A 25,296-nucleotide genomic window follows, 5' to 3' on the forward strand; every position below is an offset into this window, starting at 1 on the left:
TGTCTCTAGAATGCGTAGTAGGGGCCAAACTCACACGTTCAAGAGCTGCCATTCTCCACAGTGAGGGAATCAGACCAGCGCCATCATTGCCCCCAGTAAAGTCAGAACGAGACCTCACCTATCTGCGTCGTCACCGGTTCTTCCTGTTAGTAGCCTGTGACCAGGTCCGGGATGTGGATGCCTCCCCTGGTAGACCACCAGAAGCACCCGAGACCGGGTCGCCCTCCTCCGCGGGCAGGCCCAGGAGATATAGGCCCTCCTGAAGCATGGTGACATGTTGCCTCTTGTTGTGGAGTTCGAAGCTAAGACTGAAGGGGTACGTCCATCTGTACCTAACCCCATCGTCTTGCAGCTTGGTAGTGATTGGGCGCAAAAGTTGTCTGCGTGCTAAAGTAGAGGGGGCTACATCCTGGAATATGGAGCAGGAGAAGTTTTGGAAGGAAACAGAGTCTTTGGTTCTAGTTGCTTGCAGAACGGCTTCCTTCACTTTATAGGAATGGAATTTCGCCAGTACGTCTCGAGTAAGTATGGGCGAATTTTGCGAATCTGGCGTTCGCGAATTTTGCGAATTTGCGAACTCGCAATCCGCAAAATCCGCGAATTCTCGCGAATTTGCGGACTTTTTTTGTGTGTTCGCAAGGATTTCTGCCAGTTCGCAAGGATTTCTGACAGTTCGCGAGGGTTTTGTAACAGTACGCAATCGCAAACTTACATGTCGGCTCGCAACGGTCACGATTATGTTGTTTCTACGTCTGGTTCATCATCATAGGTTCCCAGCACCCTCTGTTTCACCCCTGCCACCCTCTGGTACATCAATGCCTTATGCCACCCTCTGGTTCATCATCACTGTAAATTATGGGGGGGAAAAGCAAGCATACCTGCCTGCTTCAACTGACATGAATTAATTTGGGGTTGATTTATTAATGTGTCACTGTTTTAAAATTCCAGTCTGGCACCTGCATCCTTATCTGTAATTTGCTTTCTGTTGCAGTGCAATTTTTTTTCCAGGCCCTTTGTGGCCTACTTGTAGCTATTCTATGAGCCTGCTGTGAGGGTCAGAGCAGGGTCATACAATTGTTGCTTTCACTTTTGCAAAACTCGTTTTTCTGCAGAGCAGCATTACAGCAACTTTAATGCCCCACCAAGCTTATATGAGAAAGTTGATTTCTAATCCAAAAGTTATCCAAAGAAAATCAAAAGGCCTCAAATCTAAAAAAGTGCAGGCAAATGTCAACCTGAGGAGTTATTCTGATAAAAATAATAATTTTCAGAAGGTCTATGCTGCTTGCTAGTAGATTTCTTGTGCGGAATTGCAATTTTTGTAATTTCGCGAGTGCGAGATTGTTGCTGCCCGCCGCACCTACATGTTCGCAATTGCGAACTTACACCGCAAAGAAAAAAAATCCGCTGCATGCGAATTTGCGGATTTGGCGGGAAATTCGCGAATCTCGCGGATTGCGAATTTACCGAAAATCCGCAAAATCCGCGAGCGTAACGGATTTTCCGCCCATGCTTAGTCTCGAGGTTTCCGTCGGTCCCCTTTCAGGAGGGGGCCCACCCTATGGACTCTGTTGAGCTTTACCTTAAGGACTGTGGGACTTAGGACTTCTGCAAAGAGCCCTTCTATGAAAGTCTCCAGGTTGCCACTCTGTGCGCCTTCCTCCAGGTCCTTGATACGGAGGTTCTCCCGCATAGCGCGATTTTCCAAATCCTCAGCTTTCAGTATTGTTTGCTGCAACTGTTCCTTCAGACTATGCATCTCCGTCTGGCAGGTTCCCATCGCCTGCTTCTGCTCTTGATGGGCCGATTCGAGATCCAGAACTCTGGCGCCCACGGAGTCCACGTTACGCTGGAACTAGGCCATGCGTTCCGAAATATCCGATCGGAGTTGGTCAATGGACGTTTTAATGTCCTGGCCTAGCTCATTGCGTAGTTGGAAATCTGCCTTAGACAGGGCCATGGTCGACTTCTCTTGGGTGCCCACAGGATCGGTCTCGAGTCCGCAGCAGTGAAAAAATCTGATACTCTGCCCGACCCTTTAGTTGTGCCTTTCTTCGGTGGCATAGGGAAGCGGCAAGAATGGATCTGTCGCCCAAGATCCCTTTAGGGGGGCTCCGGGGATCACCAGCGTGAGAGAGTCACGTAGCTGCGAGAGTCTCGTCACCTTCACCGCTTTTGCGCTGGTCTATGCGTCCCTCCCGATTTCAGAGATCCAAGGCCATGTCGTTATTGGCTTGTGCTAATTCCTCCATCGCACAGGGGCGAGCGGACCATCAGGGTAGTTGCTACAGGTTGTGGAACATTTGTAGCCCTCCCGCAGCCCGGGTCCTCCCCCGGCCGTCCTCCCAAGGCGCCACGAGGTGCAGACAAGCATCAGAATGTCCCTCCGGCCACCATTTTAGGTTCAGGCATTTGGTTTTGCCGCTTCACTCTTGCCAGACGAACCACGAACACTCCAGACAGTCAAACTCACCCCTGGGTCTCCGCTGCCTCCCAGGGTCATCTGTCCTCTCGGAATACGTTGCTTACGCCTGTCGGAGTCTCAGGTGCCTGCCTCGATCGCGGCAAATCAGGCGGCCGCCGCCATCTTGTCGCCGGAGCCCCACTCCGATCGTGAACTGCCAGGGATCAGGGGTTCCAGGGCTGTGCAGCTTGCTCAGGACATCGTCACCGGTTGCAGCAACTTGTCGGCTCCTGGAGGTGAGTGCCAGCAAGATTGTACCTTCCCGTGTCCGCTGTTTTGGGACGTCGTGCGCTGCACGGACCGGGAGCCGAAGCAGTTCACGTCTGCTCGGCCATCTCGCCCGGCCACGCCCCCTTGTCTACTTTTTTCCTCTGTCTTGTATTCTACATGCTTTCATTCTATCGTCTTTCTTCTTAATGCTCTCTTCTTCATATCATGGCTGCTTTCTCTTTGTATCTGATTTGCTCTCCTTTTCTTCTACTTTGCTCCGTCTTATCTCTCGCCTCTCCTGTTGTTTCTTTCTCCTCTTTACTCCTGCTCTCTCTCTCATCTATGACACTGCTGCTGCCTGTGACCCCTGTCTTCAGCCTGTACATGTCCCTGCTATTTTGAATCCTGCATTTTCCTGTTATCTTTCCTAAAGAAGAGGAAGATGACATGTATTTTACTTTCTTACCTACACCGAATGCAAAATTAAAATGTACACCAAATGAATTTTTTTTTTTGCATATAATATTCAGTGCAGTATAACTGAGTTATTTGCAGAATAGGTATCTGCTCGAGCACAGCAGGTGAAGTCACTACTAGTGCTGCCTGTAATTAGTAGGTCCAGGGAAGGCGACGGCATTGTCATCCACTGCTCAGCTTGCTGTGACCCTGCCTGCTACAGCACAGGCATTGTCCCCAGCGGACATGCTGCCAATGCCAGTAAGTATGGCTGTGGTACCTACTGGACACAGGTACGCACAGCAATTACCATGCTGGGGTGCAGTGCACAGATTCTACAGGTGACGCCATGGTGCACAAAAGATGTGTTGGGCCACAGCGGCATCAAGCACGTTGAGGATAGCAGCAATGCAGGGTTTCAGAATATGCTACTCTGGCTACGCAGCAAGTGGAAAGTCCACACTTACTTTTGTTTATTCTTCCTCGAGAGCCCTCCCAAGTTCCAAATGCACTCTGGCAGCTTCCTTGCCTCAACTCCGTCTTGAACCAGCCCCCAGCTACAATTATCCAATGGGAGGCTTAGGCTCAGGCAGTGGCATGATGCAGCAGACTCTGGGAATAGAATGAAAGAAATAGTTTGTCGATGACTTCTTAGATTTGTGATCGGCGAGATGTCATCATCGCTAACTTGGTGATACACAATCATGCCTGCCTGGACAGGCGTATGCTGGCCTGTCTATGGACATTTACCAGCCAGTCAACATGCAATGTATGTTATTCTTTTTATTTTGAATTTGAACAAATAATACTGAGACCACCACCTGCAGTGTCAGAAATTGTAGCCCGGGCCTTGTGAAAGAAGTGCAGGTGCTGAGCACCTGAAGCTCCTGCTCAAATTAACCACTGTATTGTGAGGGAGAGCTGCTGAACCTGGCCTGCGAGCACGCTATTGGGTGGGTGATAATCCAATGGCTTGCTACCTGGGGTCGAATGCGGAGGCCTGGAGGACACAGGAGGAGCACATCTGCCGGAGGGCTGTGCAGCTGTTTGCAGTGACCCTGGGAGCTGAAGAGGAGTATTCGATGGCGGGGCTGCTCCACGCGGAGGCTGGTGCCACCCACCACTTCTGGAGGAATTGAATAGTTGCTCCACAATAGCGTGTCTGAATGAAGTGCATCCTCCAGGACCTGGAGAGGAGGAACCAATGGGAGGAGTAACACTTTCTTTCCTCCAACGCACACTGGTATCAACATATAGTGAATAACAGCATTGTTTCAATATTTCACAGATTCTTTTGTTCATATATTCTTTATTTTTTCTTAAGTCCTTAGCTGTTCTCAGCCAACACTTGTTTGGGAATCTTTCCAGCGACTACATTAGGGCTGATAATTTTCATTTAATTTATTTTTTCTTTATGCCGGTTGTAATTCTGTCCCCACTTGCACATCTATAAATCACATCTGGAAAAGTAGATTCCTCGTGCTTCTGTATCCTACATGTGTGAAATGTGAAAGAAATGTATTCAGGACATTCTGTCAATATGAGAATAGGTAAAATTACTAGTACTCTTCTGCAGAGAGACTGGGAGGAGGCCCGCAGTGGGATCCCCCGATGGCGCAGGGTTCAAGCTAGCCTGGCTGAAGAGCAGTGATGCCCCGAAACTGGTCCAAGGATGCTTGTTTCTGGTCCACAGAGGGCCTGGCTTGGCAGTTCGGTCTGGACTGTTCCCATGAGGCACAGGGTAAAGATTGATTTGCATATGGCTGGGCCTAAACTAGCGTGGCTTGGGGAGAAAAAGAATGATGGATTTAACTCAGATAAATTGACTGGAGGAGAATGTTTGATTTGCTCTGCATTCCGTCCATCATCTGTATGTCTTTTGTATTTAGAATATGGGCATGAAGCTCCGCCCTCTTTCCAACCCTTTTTACATTTTCTCCTGTTACTATCCTTTATAAATGGTGGCTTTTTATTGATTAATAGGCTTAGAAGTCCCTCCTTATTACCAACTTTTCTATTTGTGTGACTTCCCATGGGGACTGTGCCTATTACGTGAGTTGTTTCTCTGGATGTTTTAATTACAGCCTCAGAGCACTATTTTGTTAAATTACTTACTCTTGCCTGCTGTAGGCAAGACACGTTCTCCTCCAATGCTTTATTTTTAAATTTAACCAGCATGGCATGCCCCAGCTGCAATAATGGCGGCGGTACCCTTCTTTTGTTATATGTGACTCGCTAATCTCAGCTGCATGCCTTTTTTAAAATTTCTGCTACATCTTTACCTTTCTTACAACTGCAGCACGCCATGTTTAAGCTTTAAATAACTTATGCTAAAGGGCTGTTGCCGCGATTGCCTCAAAAGTAAATAAATAGAATAAAATGCATCCCCATGCCTTTTTTTCTATTTCTTTACTTTTTGAAGCAATCGCAGCACCTGCACTTTAGCTTAAGATGTGTAAATCTAACACGCGGGTGCCACCATCTTAACAAAAGTAAATAAATAAAGAAAAAAAACATGGCCCCACCATTTCTTTTTTAATTTGTTTACTTGTTAAGCGATAGCAGCACCTGCGATTTAGCTTTAAACATTTTAAGCTAAAGGACGGGTGCCGTAATTGCTTCAAAAGTCAATAAATAGAAAAACAAATGTGGCTGTCCAATCCTTTTTTCTATTTCTTTACTTTTGTTACAATTGCTGAACACGCCCTTTAGCTTTAAACATTTTAAGCTAAAGCACGGGTGCTGCAATTGCTTCAAAAGTACAAAATAGCACAATAAAAGAGGTGGGATGCATTTTTTTGTCTGTATCCTTACTTTTGAAGCAATCACATTACCCGCCCTAGCTTAAGTTTTTTAATGCTAAGGCGTGGGTGCCACAAATGATTTGCAATGCAATAGCTCTTGCATTACTAAATTTTGAGCTATTGGCATTGCATTATTATTAGCAGCGCCAATAGCTCAAACTTTCAGTAAAGCAAATACTATTGCATTGTAAATGTTTGTCTTTTATTGCCCATGGTGAGACCCATTTAAGCTGTTCAGGAAACGTAGCAACATAGATGTGAGCTCAGACAGATATATTCGCCAGTGCTCAATTAAAAAAATAAAAAATAAATGAGTTAAGCTGACCTTAATTTGTAAAAAAAAAATAAGTGCCAGGGCTCCAGTCAGGAGGCCTTTACAGCTTGCACCACCCATTGCAACTGTCAGCGTTGCCAACGACCGAGCCTACACAACTAATAACCAGCATACTTCAATGTGTGACAATTCAGCCTATATCAGGCCCCCAAAGCTATAAAAATAGTGTGGGCGACAGGTATTACTTGCTTTTAATATATACTGAATTAATTAACACTTGCTGTTCCTATCTTCTCTAAATTATACAAACAGCACCACCATGTGGCAGCTGTCATAAGTGCTGGTACAGAGCACTGGAAACCACTGGCTCAAATTAACCACTGGCTTAGGGACACAAAGTTTTCATTTGGAACCTGTGCCTGTGAATGCTGGGTTTGCAAAGTACTAACATTGCCTAGTCGCGAGTCTGCCTTTTGTCTCTTTCTTCCACCGCCCTACACTTCCTGTCTTTTTCTCTCCGTTTTGCAGGTTTGTTTTCATCTTTTCGTTTGCCCTTTGCTGCCGATGTCCCGTCTTTCTCTTCTTTCTCTCTTTTTCCCCTCTCTTGTTCTGGGTGAAAGTCTGACTTTGAAAAATAAGCACTCATCGATTAAATGACTGCAAGTGCCAACCATCTGTAACCATCTCCATAAATTAAGCACTGTCACAAGAGACCAAAACATCTGAATATTATTTGTAATTGCATACATCTTACTGTTTGATTACTTTAGATTTACATTGTACTTAAAATTGTATAGAATTGTTCAAGGAATTGTCGTCAGTGTATCATATTAAAATGTAATTGAGGTGCACATTTTTGATATAGTAGTTTGGAAAGCTTCTTAGTGTAGAGTTGCTGCCAATGTTTCTCAAAGCTAAACCAGTACTGTTCTCTCCAGGAGGATCAAATTGAAGAGTAAAAATGCAAGATTGATAGTCGCTTTGATTGCGCCCTACTATACGACAGTTGCAAGAATAAGAAAAAGGTTCTACATATGCAAAGGTGTAGTTAAAAGAGCAACAATAACATTGGAAACATAGGGGCATATTTACAAGCCCCTTGCAACACTTTAGCGTCACTTTTTCCATGTTAAAAGTGACGCAAAAGTGATGCAAGTGGCTTGTAAATATGCCCCATAAAATTCAACAAGCAGTGGCAAAGAGTCTGTCTGGCTTTAATGTGCTGAAACATGCAGACCCAAGCATTCACAAATACAGTTTAGCATAATAATGTCGGAAATGCTTTAGCAAAGGTGTGAAAATCGTAGCAAATACGGATTATTTTTTCTCTAGTATGTATATTGAGGATAAATGTTTGAATGTGAGTGTGATGACTGAGTGTACTATTCACATGTAAAATAGTCCCATACGTGTTCAAATGGAAGCACTTCCTAGTAGGCAGAATTATACTCCAAATAGCCAATAATTTGAGAGGAAAGAGAAATACTCTTGTTGATGAAGCAAAAATTCGCTCTAGGCATATTGAATTTAAATGTTAACAATAGGTCACACAGAGCATCGCTATCTGGCCAGCCATAAATTACTGGATGATTTACTGAAAACAATAACAGACTCCATAGCAAGTGACAGCAATGGAGGAATATTTATTGAGCTTCCATTAAGAGGACGCAATCTATGGGTTTTGATGAACAATATTTTCCTGTTCATCACACGGGTGATCGATAAAGTGATTTCATTTCAAATGATATTTTTTTGAGTTAGTCCTTACGTTTCTCTCTTCTTTATTCCATTTAATTCTGTGCCATTAATGAGAAGATAGGGTTCTATTATTCTGATTTCTGTCTTTCCTCTGTGCAGCCGGCTCTGGTGGCTCACTGGACCACTGCATCCATCCCAGAAGTCTGTGTTTGACCTCAAGGTCACAGTTTCGACTTGTGGTGGGCTCTCTCAGCCTTCCATCCTTCCAAGGTCGAGTTAAGAGGTGCAGTTGAGCTGGGTGTCAATGAGCATCTGCTGTTCAGCACTAAGATTCTCCCACTAGGTGTATACGTACACATTGCAAACAGATGTTATGATGTCAGTATCAGAGGGGATGGAAGGGCACTTCCCACAACTTACATTCTTCTGTCAGTAAATAGAGAGGTATCTGTGCCCTCTTTGCTCTTCTTACTTTCTGTGACAGAGTAAATAAGGTAATCGTCTCTTTCATTTTCTTATAGTGTGGCAACATTGCAGGAAGAAGCGCTGGAAGTTCAGGAACTATTGGTGTTGGTCCATACACGATATCAGGTAACATGCGCTATAAAATGAAACTATAGTCATGGCCACTGGAATTATGGGGCATATTACCAACAACTAGCGATAATTTTTGTCTCTAACTTGTTTAGAGACAAAAATTATCGCCGCACATCGGCGATTTTGATCGCAGATAAACCTTGCTATTAACAAGGTTTATCGCAAATGCGATAAAAAACGTCCGAAATGCATGAATATCGCTGAAAAGTCAGCGATATTCATGCATTATCGAGCAAATGCTCTTAGCCATGTTATCCACCTCCCATTGGATAACATGGCTAAGAACTGCTCAGGGCAGGTGTTAGCTTTTGGAGATATTCACGCTTAGCGCGAATATCTCCAAAAGTTGGTAATAGGAGATAGCGATGTTAGGGACTGTTTCCAGTCGCTAACATCTTGGCACGCCCACTTTGCATGTCATTAGTGATAAATATCACTGACATGCAAAGCAAGGCCCAAGATGGTCGTTATCTCCTATTAGCTGTCACTAACTGGTGTTAGCGACAGCTTGGTAATAGGGAGATAATTTTATCTCCGCTTTCTTGGCTTTTAAAGCCAAAAAAGCAGAGATAAACCCCCTTGATAATATGCCCCTATGAGCCTTGAGAAATCCAAATTGTGAGGTAGGGTTGACTAAATTATGCTTTAAAAAGAAGCAAATTATGCAGCATAATGCGCAATGTTTTGAGGCCATATTACTTCATGATTTTTACGGTTTAACACTGGCCAAAGTTTCATATAATTGATGTCAGTTTAACATATAAATATAGCAATTAGAAGCTCAAAGGTGACCAGCGAAGCGTCTTCCGCCTCGCAGCAGCACGCAACAGCATGCTTAGTAACTTTTGATTTGTTTGAGCTGGGAACCGTTTTTCTTGATAAAATCCACAAGTTATGCAACAGTTGAGTGATTATGTGGCAAGTGCAAAATTATACACGAATCCACCGCAGCCTCATATTTGAAGTATTTCAGTGCCCATGGATATACTAGACATATGCCTAGTGCATTTGTATCAGAGGTTTAGCTCAAGACCTACTTCTGAAACAAGGGAAATACGTATTACAGACCCACTTCAGAGCCTGTCATGAGGCACAGTGTCACTGAACATTACTCAGAGGACCATATCGCGCTTCGACGCCTCGTCAGAGGTAGTAAGCTCTATATAAATGCAAATACAATACAATATCATGCACATTTTAATGTTGCTCTCCATGCCCTTAGAGACCACCATATGCAAATCAGAATTGGCCCCATCCTAAAACACACAGTTCAAACCAATCTGATAGATTCTCTCGAAGAAAACAAAAGCAACAGGGACGGATCCTCTATAATGGAGGAGAAGCGTAGCCCCACTGCTCAGGGACAGCAAATAAATAAAATGATAATAATACCATGTTGCTATAATTTTATTTATCACTGTACTCTGAGCCGCAAAGCTGATGAGTCTGGGATCGGACTGGGCCATGGTGGAGAGGAGAGGTAGTGGGGGGCGCTGTAAGTGCGCATGTCGGTTTGGCCGGCATCTTAGGCCAGCCAAACAGACATGCACACTAAGGTTTCTCCAACCCAGCTGTATTCTACAGCCGGGTGGAGAAACGGCACAGTGGCAGTTAAGTCACTTTCTTTTCTTTTTATTCCTCCTCACAACACCCTACCACTTTAGACAGGCGGCAGCCGCCACCTAACAGTAACTCCACAGCTGAAGAGATTAAAGATAGTTAAAACATGTTTGGATTTACTTGTGTTCCAGTCATGAATCAGAATCTGACTGTAGAACAAAGACCCAGGTGTCATAGCACAGAATATCACCACTAAAAACAGTCCCTGTTCTGGATCTGCCACAGGATGGAACCTCACTGCACATGACAGGCCCGGCTCAAATTAGTGATGGAATATGAACCTCACTGCATGTGACAGGCTCAAACCATTGATGGAATGAATCTCACTGCACAGGCCCAGCTCAACCATTGATGGAATGAATCTCACTGCACAGGCCCAGCTCAAACCAGTGATGGAACAGAATCTCACTGCAAATGACGGGCATGGCTCAGGGCCAATCCGAGAGCAGAGACTCTCACTCCAAAGTTAGTGTTACCCGGATGGTTTTCACTGATGTCATCGACTGGGCCATCACTTGCCATAAAGTTGGTCCTGTCCCGATTCAATATAGAATCCAGTGCTTCAATAGAGCCAATGGGACCAAACAAAACAATCAGAGATGAGGCAACAATATGCAAAGACAAATATCTACTACCATAGGTCTAGTAGTCTTGCTATCCCCCCAGAATGAGTCTTGAGCTCTATCCTTAACACATATGCCTACATTTCCAAACGCTGCTTAGACACACCAACTCAAGCCTTTTCTTTCCTCTGTCTGAGAGTGAGGCATCACTAAATTTAGCTCATGTTTTGAAAGCATGTTACTCATTGAGGAAATTCTCTAGCCACTATATTTATATATACTATAGAATATGTACGTACTTGGACAGGTCTGTATGTTGCCTCTTTGGCTATGTTCACATTCCACAAAACTTTAACAAAACATAAAACAACTAATCTTGTAACAAGAGCAGAAAATAGAAACAAGGACTGAAATAGAGAGGAATGGAAAGGGATGAAGAAGTGATGTAAACCTTGACATTTTTTGGATGCCTGTCCAGTGTTGAATTCGTAAAAACAGTAAGTGCCAGGAACTTTCTCAGAGGCCACTGCAGCCTGCACCACCCAGTGCCCCTGCCATCACTGCCAATGATGGTACCAACACAACTACTAACCATCCGCTCATACTAGTGTGACAATTCAGACCATTTGAGGTCTCCCAAAAATATAGGAATGGCATGAGCACCAGATATTTTTATTTACAGTGTTCTGTGTTAGTAGATTCCTATTGAGTGTTAGTTACACCCGCAAAAACGTGGCCCTTGATCTGTAGACATTAAATGGGTGCACTTTGCATGTAGGTTAGGTTGCCCTGATCCTGGCTGGTGGTGGTACTATTCAAAATATCTGTTTTATAGCTATTTATTATTAAATATAATCTTTTTTTTCTTCTTTTTTAAAGCCTATTTTAAATTTGATGATTTTATTGTACTAATTGATGAATTGTATATTTTCTGCTTCCCACTGGTATGTTGTATCCACTGTGCAAAATGTATTGTTGTGTTCGAGGCATGTGGGCTGCTGAATTCATATCTGTGCATAGATCGCCGCCTAGTGTTGGGTCCGGATGATTGCACATTGTTGTCCTGGAAGAGTCTTCGAAGTATCACGAGATAGGTGGCTCCTCCCCTGGACTACAGTGCGCATGGGCATCGCCTCCATCCCCAGATTGTTTTTTTCCGCCATTGGGTTCGGATGTGTTTCGGTTCCCTCTGTCGAAATCGATAGTTGTTTAACTTTCCTAACTTGAGACCAAAAGGTCTATAGGATTTGCGTCGGTATTGTCCATCGTTCGGGTTTGTTTATTCATCGGCTCCGAACACTTGCTGCCCTTCCGCGTGCTGTCGGCGCGGACGGGCCTACACGACGCTCCAGACTACTCAACATGGAACGAACTCCGTTTAAGAGGTGCCCGGTGTGCACCTCAAAGTATTCACACCTCGACGTGCACCCAGTGTGCAACAAATGTTTGCCGCCGGACCACGATGAGGCCAGGTGTATGGCCTGCTCCAAGTTCCGGTGCAAGAAGACTCTCAAGCTTCGTCGGGCCGCTAGACTCCAGGCCCAGTTATCAGCGCCCCCGCCGGACAACATCTTTGAGGAAGACGTTGATGACGACACCGTCCTACAAGTTTCGGACTCCAGCCCGGCGTCAGAGGATGAAAACTACGACGCTGGGGACGAGGAGTTTGAGGAAGTCGTCGGAGAGGTAGGGGACGACGACGGGGCCATTGCCACCGTGGAGGATAGCTCAGAGGAGGAGCATCCTCAGACTGACTCAGGGGTCAATCCCCATTATACGGCCCAGGTCGAGGGATCACCTTCGGGCCTTACCCAAGACCTTGATATTAGTCCCACGGCCCCGCCTCCGGGCCCGGCCACGGACATTGGTGATGTGCCACTCCCCGTACAGAAACCGAAAGTGAAGCCATCAGGGTCCACACCAGCGGTGTCGAAACCGAAAGTGAAAGTCGCACTGGTGGGACTGAAGGCTCCAGAGTCCTCAGCGCCTAAAACGTCCAAAATGCCCGCCGACATCAAGAGCCGCGCCAAGATGGCCGACCCGAAGACCCCGGTGTCGAATCCGAAGGCGAAGACGACCGACGCGGCCGCGTCGGTGCCGAAGAAGGTCGTCGACCCGAAAAGAGCCTCGAAGAAGCGTCAAGACGACCCCAAAGCTCTGGCTGCGCAGATTCCGGTCGACAAGGCCAAGGGTGGTGATGTGTCGGCTCCGAAGACCGTGCCTTTGATCGCCGACCCGACTCCGGACTCGGGGGAATCGCTCGAGCCGGTCCAGCCCTCACCGTCCTTGACCAAGAAGGTCACGGAGTCCCTTCAACGTATTCGGAAGGACGCATTGGCTCCCGAACTGAAGGATGTGGTGCCGAAGCCTCCACAGAAACCGGCAAAGGCGCAGACGCCGATCCACTTCACGCTGCCGCCGAAGACGACGCCGAAGGCTTTCGCTCCAAAACATGGGGCGCCCTTGAAGCTGGTGTCGACGCCTAAAGCGTCATTGGTGGTGTCGAAGCCTCGGCTCCAGCCACTCACGGACGAGGAGCGTCGAGAGGTTGTCATCGACGCCAACACAGGCAAACTCTCTCTCCTTAAAAGGAAGATCACCCCGGAGCCAGTGTTAGAACATTTTCGTATTCCACTCAAAAAGAAGTTGGACTCTACGGGTACTTCTGCCCCTGTGGAGCCTGCATCTCCACAAAATTTAGAACTCTCACCAGCTCACTCTATTGCTGGGGAAGGTGACGGAGATGAGGAGGACGAGTACAATTATCCAGCGTACTCGGATCCAGAGGAGGTCAATGAACCTTGGTCTGCTGGAGGCGACCCTGAGGACCCTCAGTCAGGTCACGAACCGCAACTTTTTGCAGCAAAAACTTCTCCAACAGAGGACTCAGCAGCCTTCAACGCTCTGATTGAGAGAGCTGCGGCTAATCATGATGTCGACCTCCATGCGGACCCAGTGGATGTCGATTTTCTGTTTGACACTTTCTCGGTGGCTGAAAAGACTGTCAAGACATTGCCTATGCTCAAGGGGGTGCTGAAGCATGCGCCTGAGGTTTTCAAGGAGCCCACTCGGGCGCGAGTCATCAATCCTCGTATTGACAAAAAATAAAAGGCAGCGCCCACTGATCCAACGTACATCAAGGGACACTTGCCACTGGACTCTTTGGTTGTATCCAACGCACGCAAGCGGGCGAACTCGCGAACCACGGGTGATGCTCCTCCCCCAGATAAAGAATCGAAAATCTTTGAAGCCTCAGGAAAACGTATTGCTGCACAGGCAGCTAATATTTGGCGCATTTCAAACACGCAGGCCCTACTTGCACGCTACGATAGGGCGCACTATGACACCCTAGAAACACTTCTGCAGCACTTACCTGATCAGTACAAAGAGGGTGCTGAAATGTTAATTCAGGAGGGGAAGCTAATCACCAATGCTTCCATTAAGTGTGCACTGTACGTGGCTGATACCACCTCCAGGGCTATAAACACTAGCGTGTTACTGCGTAGACATGCATGGCTTAGAATATCAGGCTTTAAACCAGACATACAGACAACCATCTTAAATCAAACAGTTAATCCAGACCACCTGTTTGGCCCTGAAGTGGATGCAACCCTTGAAAAAATGAAGAAAGACACGGACACTGCTAAGTCTATGGGGGCCCTCCAGTCCCAGCAGTTTCGGGGTGGTTCCTTTCGCCGCTCCAATAACAGAGGCACCTCAAGGGGTCAGGCATCACAATCCACGCAGTACTATAAAAGCAACACCCAAACCTCATACACCAACAAGGGTAGAGGTGGTTACAGGGGCAACAACGTCAAAGGCAAAGGCAGAGGACGTGGAAACAACAGCTCCAGGTCCTCCACCACCAACAAACAGTGACGCCTTGTCACTGCCCCCCGACCACACAACACCGGTCGGGGGGAGACTCCAGCAGTTCCTGTCCGCGTGGAAATCCATCACCACGGACAGGTGGGTCAAATCTCTTATCCAGTACGGTTACTGTCTGGAACTTACTTCCACTCCACCAAACATACCTCCAAGAAGCCGTCCTATGTCCGGCGAGCACTTGCACTTGTTGCAGCAGGAGGTCAAAGTCATGCTGCAAAAAGGGGCAATAGAGCTCGTGCCACTGCAAGAAAGGGGAACAGGAGTTTACTCTCTGTACTTTCTAATCCCCAAAAAGGACGGATCCCTCAGGCCCATCCTGGACCTCAGGCCCCTCAACTGGTACATTCTGTCAGAACACTTCCATATGCTCACGTTGCAGCAGGTTCTCCCTCTGCTTCGGCAGGGGGACTTCCTGGCTACGCTAGATCTCAAGGATGCATACTTTCACATTCCCCTGCATCCTTCACACAGGAAGTACCTCAGATTCACAATTCAAGACCAGCACTACCAGTTCAGGGTTCTGCCTTTCGGGGTCACCACAGCGCCAAGAGTTTTTACAAAGTGCCTGGCGACTGTGGCGGCGCATCTAAGACGCCAGAACATCCACGTCTATCCCTATCTGGACGACTGGCTCATTCAGGCAAAGTCAGAACAGCAGTGCGCAGACCACGTGTCCCGCACCATTCATCTCCTGCACGATCTGGGATTCTCACTGAATTACCCAAAATCCCATCTCCAACCCGCCCATATACGGCAGTATCTGGGCGCGACAATAGACACTCTGGCAGCCACTGCGCAGCCAAATTCAGTGAGAATCGCCAGTATCCAGACGCTGATCCAACGATTCAGACCTCAGCACTCGCTTCCAGCGAAGGTGTTCATGCAGTTGATAGGCATGATGGCCTCCTGCATCTCCATCGTCCCGCTCGCGAGGTTACATATGCGTCCGCTTCAGGAGTGCCTAGCACGTCAGTGGACTCAGGCTCACGGGCAACTAACAGACCTAGTGTTGGTGAGCGGTCGAGCATACAACTCTCTGCATTGGTGGAATCCACAAAACCTTTGCAAGGGCCGACCGTGCCACAGATTATCCTGACGACGGACGCTTCTCTCCAGGGATGGGGAGCGCATGTACTCCACTACACAGTGCAGGGACTATGGACACTACAGCAAAGGAAGATGCACATCAATGTACTGGAACTGATGGCGATCTTCATGGCCTTAAAGGCATTCAAAGTACATCTGTGCAACAAGGTCGTGTTGATCCGGACTAACAACATGACGGCCATGTACTACATTCAGAAGCAGGGAGGCACGCACTCTCCGCAGCTGTCTCATCTGGCTCAGAGCATGTGGAGGTGGGCCATTCAGAGGAACATATTCCTCATGGCGGAGCATCTCCCAGGCAAGGACAATCAGATGGCGGACCTGCTCAGCAGGCACAGCCACCAAATGCACGAGTGGGAGATACATCCATCAGTACTCCAACCGTACTTCCAAAGGTGGGGTCATCCAGAGATAGACCTGTTCGCCACAAGGGAGAACGCAAAATGCCAAAGCTTCGCCGCCAGGTTCCCACACCCGCAATCGCAGGGCAATGCGATATGGATGAACTGGTCAGGCAGATTTGCGTACGCTTTTCCCCCAGCACCTCTGATACCGCTGGTGGCGCGCAAGCTCAGGCAGCACTCGATGACTCTCATCCTGGTTGCTCCAACGTGGGCTTGCCAACCATGGTACACCACGTTTCTGGAACTTTCCGTGGTACCGCATCAAAGGCTTCATCTCACACCCAGCCTTCTGACGCAGAGCCATGGCGACATTCAGCACCCACATCCGCAACAGCTCAACCTGGCGATCTGGCTCCTGAAGTCCTAGAGTTTGGCTACCTCAATCTTCCCCCCGATTGCATGGACATCATTCGGGAGGCATGGAAGCCCACTACTAGAGCATGTTATGCGGCTAAATGGAAGCGGTTTGTCGTTTACTGTGTAAACCACGACATTGACCCGCTGGATGCTTCCATTCAGAACATCATTTGTTACCTGTTCCATCTGTACCAATGCAATTTGGCGTATTCTTCCATCCGCATTCACCTGCCTGCTATGGCCGCATACCTCCAGAATAGGCAACACCTTTCACTTTTCAAGGTTCCTGCTATCAAGGCATTTCTGGAAGGACTCAAAAGGGTCATTCCACCACGGACACCACCAGCCCCAGAATGGAACCTCAATGTGGTTCTTACAAGGCTGATGAGTCCTCCTTTTGAGCCACTGCACTCTTGTGAGCTTCAGTTTCTGACTTGGAAGGTGGCTTTCTTAGTAGCAATTACATCGCTACGGAGGGTTAGTGAGTTACAGGCACTCACCATCCAAGAACCATTTTTCCAAGTACATGCTAACAGGGTGGTGCTCCGCACTAACCCTAAATTTCTACCCAAGGTTGTATCTCAATTCCACATAAACCAGACAATTGAGTTGCCAGTGTTTTTTCAAAACCCTGAGTCGCTGGCGGAGCGGATGCTCCACACCCTTGACGTTAAAAGAGCCTTAATGTACTACATTGGCAGGACAAAGGATTTTCGAAAGACCACGCAACTCTTCGTTGCATTTGCCTCACACCACAAGGGTAATGCTATTTCCAAAGCTGGTATCGCTAGGTGGATCGTGAAATGTATTCAGATCTGTTACGCTAAGGCTAAACGCACTCTCACAATTCCACCAAGAGCCCACTCCACCAGAAAGTTGGGGGCCTCTATGGCTTTTCTTGGGAACATTCCCTTAGAGGATATTTGTAGAGCAGCCACATGGTCTACCACTCATACTTTTACTAAACATTACTGTGTAGACGTGCACTCTAAACAGAAGGCAGCTGTTGGTCAGGCTGTTCTCAAAACACTTTTTCAAACTGCTGCAGCTGGCACGGGCGGCCGCCAATAATTGGAGGACTGCTATGTATTCTATGCACAGATATGAATTCAGCAGCCCACATGCCTCGAACTGCAAATGCTACTTACCAGTATGCATCTGTTCTTGGCATGTAGGGCTGCTGACATTCATATCGCCCGCCCTCCTCCCCGGCGCCTGTAGCAGCTGCAGTATTCATATATATATATGCTCATAGCATGGTCATCACTCACATAGTTCACTCCATCTCTGCCAATGGCTAAAAACAATCTGGGGATGGAGGCGATGCCCATGCGCACTGTAGTCCAGGGGAGGAGCCACCTATCTCGTGATACTTCGAAGACTCTTCCAGGACAACAATGTGCAATCATCCGGACCCAACACTAGGCGGCGATCTATGCACAGATATGAATGTCAGCAGCCCTACATGCCAAGAACAGATGCATACTGGTAAGTAGCATTTGCATTATGCATCTTTTATGGCCAAATGAGCCGAAATAAAGATTAAATGATGATGATGAATGTATATTGACATGTTAAACACTGTTGTTGTGCTCATCTGAAAATTAGACAGACAGCACCATCATGTGGTGTACTGTCATTAGAGCCGGTGTTGACAATTAAGTGCAGTGCCCAATACCAGAAATCACCCGCTCAAATTAAGCACTCTATTTGTCTCATGTATTGTGCCAAGTTAAGGAAAGCCCAGCAAACCTTAATCATGCATGTCTCACCTTCTCTTTTACAGAAATGCCTGAACTCAATTTCGCTTCACAAACAGGTAATAGACACATCCTTTTACTGTCATTTAAAATGGGCAACGTTTCTCTTTGGCTGGTTAGGGGTGGGAGCAGTCCTTTATCCCTTTTTCTTCACCAGTAGGCTTGGCTTGGAGTTACTGAGTTTTCTTAGACCCAGGGCTACCAATACCTCGTGTTTTTTAAAAAGAAAGTCTGCACTATGACCTCAGCTTGTAAAGGCATAAAAGTGGAGATGTATTTTCAAAGTTACTTTCTGAAGGTTTCACAGTGGCTTTCTACACTTCAGCTAGAAGATCCCTCCGTGATGCAATGGACCGCTTGCACATCCCATTCTGAGGTTCTTCGAAATCCCATTCTACTATGGAGCCAAGACTAACGCCATAGATGAGTTATAGTGGAACCCTCTGAGCCACACATTCCCTGCCTGTTCGTAATACCCTCCTAAATATGTATAATCATCAATGTATAATACATGGGAAGCTTCGATCCCTGAATAAAAGACAGTCTTTAGTTTTCTTGTTACGGTCTAGTTCTGATTTGTCCAATCACCTGTAATAAGGAAATGAGGTAGTGATTCAACTGTAATAAGTTATTACCGTTGAGCTGTGATGATATAGGGCTTTCTGCCAGAGCTAGTGGTGAAGGTGAAAGACAAGTTACAAAGCAGTATAAACAAAGAAAATGACAACAGTTTTTTTTTCTTCTAATTTCTTTTTTTTTAAATGAACAGTGAACAGTGGACAACTGATATAAACATAGTCCAATAAATAAGTTACAGATCAGCACAGAAAAGAAAGAATCACTATCATGTTTCAAAACTATAAACCTATTCTAATATATTTTTCCAACACATTATTGAGTGTCTTTTTGTGGGATGTACCATGTTACAACGCATACCATTACGACTACCTACTGTTACAACGCGACCATTACAACGCATACCATTACAACGCATAGCGCTTTGAGGTGCTGGATAGTGGTAAGTATAATTTACTATTCTAACTCCAGTCCCCGTGGACACTAGGGAAGGTGTTGGATAGTAAATTATACTTATTCCCTATCCTAGAGCGCCCCCCAGCGCAATGCGTTGTAATGGTATGCGTTGTAAAAGTCGCGTTGTAACAGTAGGTAGTTGTAAAAGATGCGTTGTAACGGGTGTATACCCTTTTGGTGCATTTACATTTTCAACACAGATTCCACTTTTATTTAGATTTGCAACCACCCTATCTCATTCATATGAATGAAAAAGACACCAAGGATTTACGCAGTTTGTCGGATAGGTGATGGTTGGACCATATATTTGATGGAGAAAAATACACTCTACTGTATGTTACAAGGGTATTGCAAGTAGCTTCTGAGGTTAACAATGGTATACTGAAATTCAGAATGCGACACCATTCCTTTATATGCTCATTAAACTCTATGGTGTCCTGCTGTATCCTTGCAATGTACAAAAGGAGGCATTTCATCCCATATGTTTAGTGTTTTTGCATTGGATCCCCTGCATGTATATCCCATACTGTTGCTCGTTCCAATTCCCTTTGACTTATGGAGCACATGTTAATATAATTTAGGGCCTGATTGATATATTAGCAGTATGAATACCCGCTGCAATGGCTATGGAGTATACATAGTGTCAATATGAAGGTCCGGCTGCCTGTTTTAAATGAGGGGATACCTTCAAATTTGCAACAGTGCAAACTATTCTGCCGTGGACAAACTTCTCCGACAGCCCTTACACCCTAGGAGAAATGGATACATGTTCACCCGCCCAACTTAGTTTGCGGACATGTGGTAATTTCTGCTGTTCCTTGCCACCAGGAAAACCCAGCGGTAAGGAACAGTAAAAAGGTTATAATGCCGTCCCTGCCATGGGAGAAGACTTTCGTGGTTAGGGAGCATTATATATTTTTCTTTTTGGAAGGAAAATCCTGTTTTGGGATTTTCTTACTGAAAATAAAAAAAAGAATTCTGTTTGCGAAAGGGCTCCATCCTGCCTACACAGCTCTTTAGCAAGGAGTAAAATGCATTGACCGGAACTGCCATGACGGCGGTTCCTGCCAATGCTTTTTGTAAATGACCACCTGCTTGGAAGTCATTTATTAATTTGGCGGGCAGTCTGTTAGTCATGGGGAGAGTGTCACTTACTGCATCCCCATTGCAGAAGGGCAAGCAGCCCACTGTTATATAAATCGTGCCCTTAGTAATATTACTTTGGATCCCCAGATAATCGCGTTTGAAGTTCATCCCAGTCCTCTTTGAATTATGGATATCTAAATGTATCATTTCGGGCGACATTCTTAAGTGCCCATTCTGTACTTAATCCAAACTCGTTGTGAATTATTGGGTGTGCATCAGGACTACAGGGATAGAGATCTCTATGGCATCAAATAGTGTGCACACAATATCGAAAGGTAAGTAATTATAGAATTTCTATACCTAACTCCACTGATTTGTACCTTTACTATCTATCTATCTATCTATCTATCTATCTATCTATCTATCTATCTATCTATCTATCTATCTATCTATCTATCTATCTATCTATCTATCTATCTATCTATCTATCTATAGACAGTTCACTTCAGAAAGACTTTATTTCGATCACTTGAAATCAGAATAGTACTACACGGAACACAACACATACAATCAGTAAATAGCACCACATACACTCTTTAACCCCTTGCATGCGGCCGCGATTGGTGGTGAGTTACTACCTCCTACATCCATAAGTTGGTCGACATGTTTCAGCCAGTGCCTTAAAAATAGTCTGGCTTTCCTCAGGACCTATTAAAAGTGCGGAGTGCGAAGACGGCGCAACAGGTACACGGCAGGCTCTGATCAGAAAGGCTGGTCATCCCCTTGCCGCTTCACTCCTGGAAGCATTGGCTGCTAATTCCCAGCGTATGCATGAGAAGGGAATCCCCCTCTCACACCTAGAGAAACACCTTAGCGAGTGTAACACATAGTCTGTATTACACTCCCCACCTATTTTAACTTGCACCAACACTTATTTTATCTACACCCCACACTGCACTCTCAGTAATATACCAGCTCCGCTGTAATCAGGCGTCAAAGCACACCCGGGACACATTAGGTGTTACTGGGTGGGCCCGATGATGAAGCATGCCACCAACTAGGTTGGTGGGTGAGGGCTTCATGAACACACCAACAAGGTGCCCCCTGACAAAACTAGTCAGAGTCCAAACATTAAAAGTCATATAAAGCTAGTATACATATAATCCCACGGGGACTCGGACTAGCTTTCTAGTCCTCTCTCTCTCTCTTAATACGTGCATTGTGCTGCAAGTACCTTTGAGGTTTGATGATGATGAGCAGCTACTTGGAAGAATTAATTCCTCTCCCTTTGCTTCCAGTTGTCTCCTGGACTGTGCTGGTGAGCTCCCTGATCGCGCTGCTGAGTGTCCGACTGATGTGATGACCCAATGAAATGTCTAAACTCATCCACTTGACTATGAACCTGTTTCATCTTTTTGGGGGTAGGGGTGTGGTACTGCAAAAAAGTAGCTAGAACTTTACTGTCTTAAGTGCACTATTCTGCCGGATCTTGTTCCACATCATGTACACGTCCCCTGAGGGTGAAGAGCGGTTAACTGATGGAATTGCGCTTTGTGCTAACTGTGAGTCAATAAGTATAACGCAGAGTGAGAGATCTGTTGATATGGTACAGAAAGATGTCAAAGATAGAACATGACCAGCTGAAGAGGAGAATGATGAGGTTGAGATGAAGTGGACTGGCAGCAATCCTTGTGACTGATGGTGGTGGGTACCGGGAGAAAGGCGAGGGAAAGTGCAGGGTCAACAGTGAAGCAACAGCACAGGCAAAGGAGGGCAAACATTTCATGGGCTGTCACTCTGAATCAAGGATTGCCACTTGTTAGTGTTTGTCCCAGTCTGTGTCTATTTCACTTCCCAGGATTTGTAAGATAATGTGTCAGGACTCCGCACATCCTGTGCCAGGCTTTGTCGAAGTCTGTGGAGGAGCTGCAGCAATCCTTATAAGGTTGGAAAGGTCAGCTTCAGTGTCTGTCATTGACCCATTTCAGAGCATATCACTGCCTGTCTCAGGAATTCTGCCAGTGTCTACGTTGACACTAAACACAGGAAATGAATTGGTCAGATACACGAAGACACACTTCAGGGTTGTCTCAGTCTGGGACAATATTTGACTGAGGGGAGAACGGATCATTGTAGCATTTTAATGTCTCCTTTAGATGCTGGTGGTAAATGCAGACACACACATTACAAGCCCAAATTACTCTCACCATAAGTGATGTCTGGTCCTGTATTACTGATCGTCGGATAAAAAATAAAAACAAAAAGTAAACAGTTTTTCTTGTGATTACATACGACAAATGATCACAACTAATGAATCACATTCGTGATCAATGCAGTGCTAAAACTGAGAATAAACGTAATGTGTGCCTGCTTGTAGCGTTACCCTTGTCTTTAGTTGATCCGCTGAGGCTTAGTTATAAAATGGCGGCAAATACTTTTTTGGACTCATACTCCTGTTATCAACTGAAATGGGGTTACCAGTCACACACATTTGTCACCTGGTGAGAGTTTGTTGCAGTAACTAACAGCTGTGGGTACATATTGCACACAATTCAGGTATGCACAGCACCTGTTAGATGAAAATGTATACAAATTGCACAATATTTGCCATTCTGGGGAGTGCACCAAATTATCAACTGCAAATTGTTCACCGCTAAGTACCACAACCCAGAATAGCAGCATGTAGCTGGTGCACAATTCCCACCTATGATTTGCATGAGCCATATAATCAGGCCCTTAGTCTCTGTCACATAGACAGTGTCCTGGATTTGCTATGATGTCAATCTGTTATTGCTGTACCGTCTTCCCTTCGAGGATGTGGCTTAGTGGTTGGGTACAGATCTGGATTTCGGCTGTCTTTAATTCTGTACTTGTGCTGTAATAATATTGCGTGACTTGTGCCAAATAAATATTTTTTCATTATCAGCAAAATTTCTTGTGGCCTGACTGTATGCAACGTTATTCGTGTTCTTCTATGCTGTTTATAATTCATGCTCTGTAGTCTATAGATGGAGGGTGTGGGACCAAAAGGATGTGAAACTGTTCATAGGGTGGCAAGGAACAGAGTTATAAAGGCAATATCAAGATAGGGAGATAATAGAAGTAGAAAACAGATGTTACTGAATAGTGCGCTTAAAAAATGGGGTGAGCGTATAAGTAGTGAGAAGGTGGCAGATACTAGTGGACAAGATTCTGTATAGTAAGGGCACAGAGATGGAGTTAGATGGGAAGTGACTGGTACTGTTTGTATTTTTATGCATTGTTGTGTTATGGTACATCAGATGCAGTCACACAGTGGACATTCTTTGAGCAAGGCAAACATTCATATTTAATCAAACATTCTCTTTGGAATAAAGGTATCAAAATCCCAAATAAATTCACGTCTGATTATGGGGTCTACTTGCATTCTGAAATTGGTACAAGTGAGTATCCCTTTAAATACAACACCGACAACACAACCTGCAACCTTCCACACTGCCCATGTGGTTGGCACACAGCATTTGATTTATTCTCACATTAGCCAAATATGTTGCTGTTGCTGTGGAGAAGTGTGGCTCAATGATCGGCAGCGGCAGACCTTGATGCAGAGGTCTAGCCCTGGACCAGGGTTCAATTCCCCGCCTCAGCGGGTCTTGGGCTCAAAATTCCACGGGCCTGATAATTCTCGCCTCGGTGCCTATTCCACTCATGGAGTCCCACTCTGCAACTCGGGGCAATAGCTTGCTTAATCTCCACAACGGCCCCCACAACACTAAGGATGCCTGGCCTCCACCTTGGGGGTGCCCAAGAGTGGACATCTCACAGGGAAAGCCAGGATGGGTTCCACAGCGGTATTCGTACAAGTGCCTTGAGACCGTTGCGGGTGAGTAGTGCGCTATACAAGTATCAATTTACAATTTTTGCTCTCTCAAGAGTTATTACACTGTGGATTAACAAAAGATACAGACACTTCTCCTTTAAAACATTTATATCACATGTCACACTGTAGCTGTGACATTGAGAAGTGTTTTGGGAGCCATATTTATGTTTCCCATTGTTTGAACTAAAGTCACATGCTCTTTTTACACTTAAGATCGCATTTTAAGAGTACACGAGTGTGTCACCGAACATATGAGGGTTTGGTGCCAAAAGGCAGGACCCATGTTCCAAGCTTAAATTAAAAAAGACTAGATCAAAAGTGGTGTAATTAAGTTCAATGTATATTACGGTAGAGCATCCTGGTTAGATGTATTTCTTACATATGAGTAGAGATATGAACTGCCTATTAAGGCCACAGGTAAGAGAAGTATACATTAGAAGGTACAGATTTTCATATGCTGTTTTTCAAGGGAACTTCTTCTAATGATATGTTTCAGATCCCGTTTTCTTTGGGGGGGGGGGAAGTAGATAGGGGCAGCATAATCAGTGTTCTTAGTTATAGGTTTGTAATCCAGTTCACAATCTTCATTGAGGCACTGCACTTCTTTGCTGGTCTCACCTTCACTATTGGACATTGTTACCATCTACGAACAATAGTATATAGCATGGCTCTAGCTATGTTTTAAGCATATATGTGATTCACTCAGCTTAGAAATACCCCAATGTTCTGAGGTGCACAGCAGTTCATTTTCTTTTAGTCAATTCAAATACACCCAATAAAAGTCTTACATTTGTCAGAATACCTCTGCCTTCTTGGGGGATATGTACAAGTGAAGCGGTGGAGTGAGGTGTTAGCTATCACAGCTTAATGCCTCACTCCACCACTTCTGAAACACAAGGCTGCACTATATTTACAAGGATAGGGTGCAACCTTGCATTTTGCCCTGCCCTTAGCAGTATACCGCCAATGCAGGCACCCTTGCACCATAGTGCAAGGGTGTCCGCATGCAGGGGAGGATTGTTAATGTATAGGAAGGTGTGCCTTCCTGCACATAAACAATGCTAAAATACCTTTTTGTCACTTTTATATGTGCTGCTTCATGCAGCACACATAAAAG

General features: G+C 45.6%; 1 protein-coding gene across 1 annotated transcript in view; it reads left to right on the top strand.

The window, feature by feature from the left end:
- The window catches only part of LOC147733111 (uromodulin-like), a 96,223-nt gene extending 72,978 nt beyond the window's left edge, over positions 1 to 23,245 (top strand). Inside the window, exons 9-11 of the mRNA XM_086957660.1 lie at positions 8,428 to 8,497; positions 18,229 to 18,261; positions 21,619 to 23,245. Of these exons, the coding sequence (XP_086813786.1) occupies positions 8,428 to 8,497; positions 18,229 to 18,261; positions 21,619 to 21,680 (165 nt within the window). The 3' untranslated portion in view covers positions 21,681 to 23,245. The remainder of the gene's footprint in view (positions 1 to 8,427; positions 8,498 to 18,228; positions 18,262 to 21,618) is intronic.
- Positions 23,246 to 25,296: the final 2,051 nt, after the last annotated feature.

This window comes from Lissotriton vulgaris, chromosome 2_1, assembly GCF_964263255.1.
Source record: "Lissotriton vulgaris chromosome 2_1, aLisVul1.2, whole genome shotgun sequence".
Classification (NCBI taxonomy): domain Eukaryota; kingdom Metazoa; phylum Chordata; class Amphibia; order Caudata; family Salamandridae; genus Lissotriton; species Lissotriton vulgaris.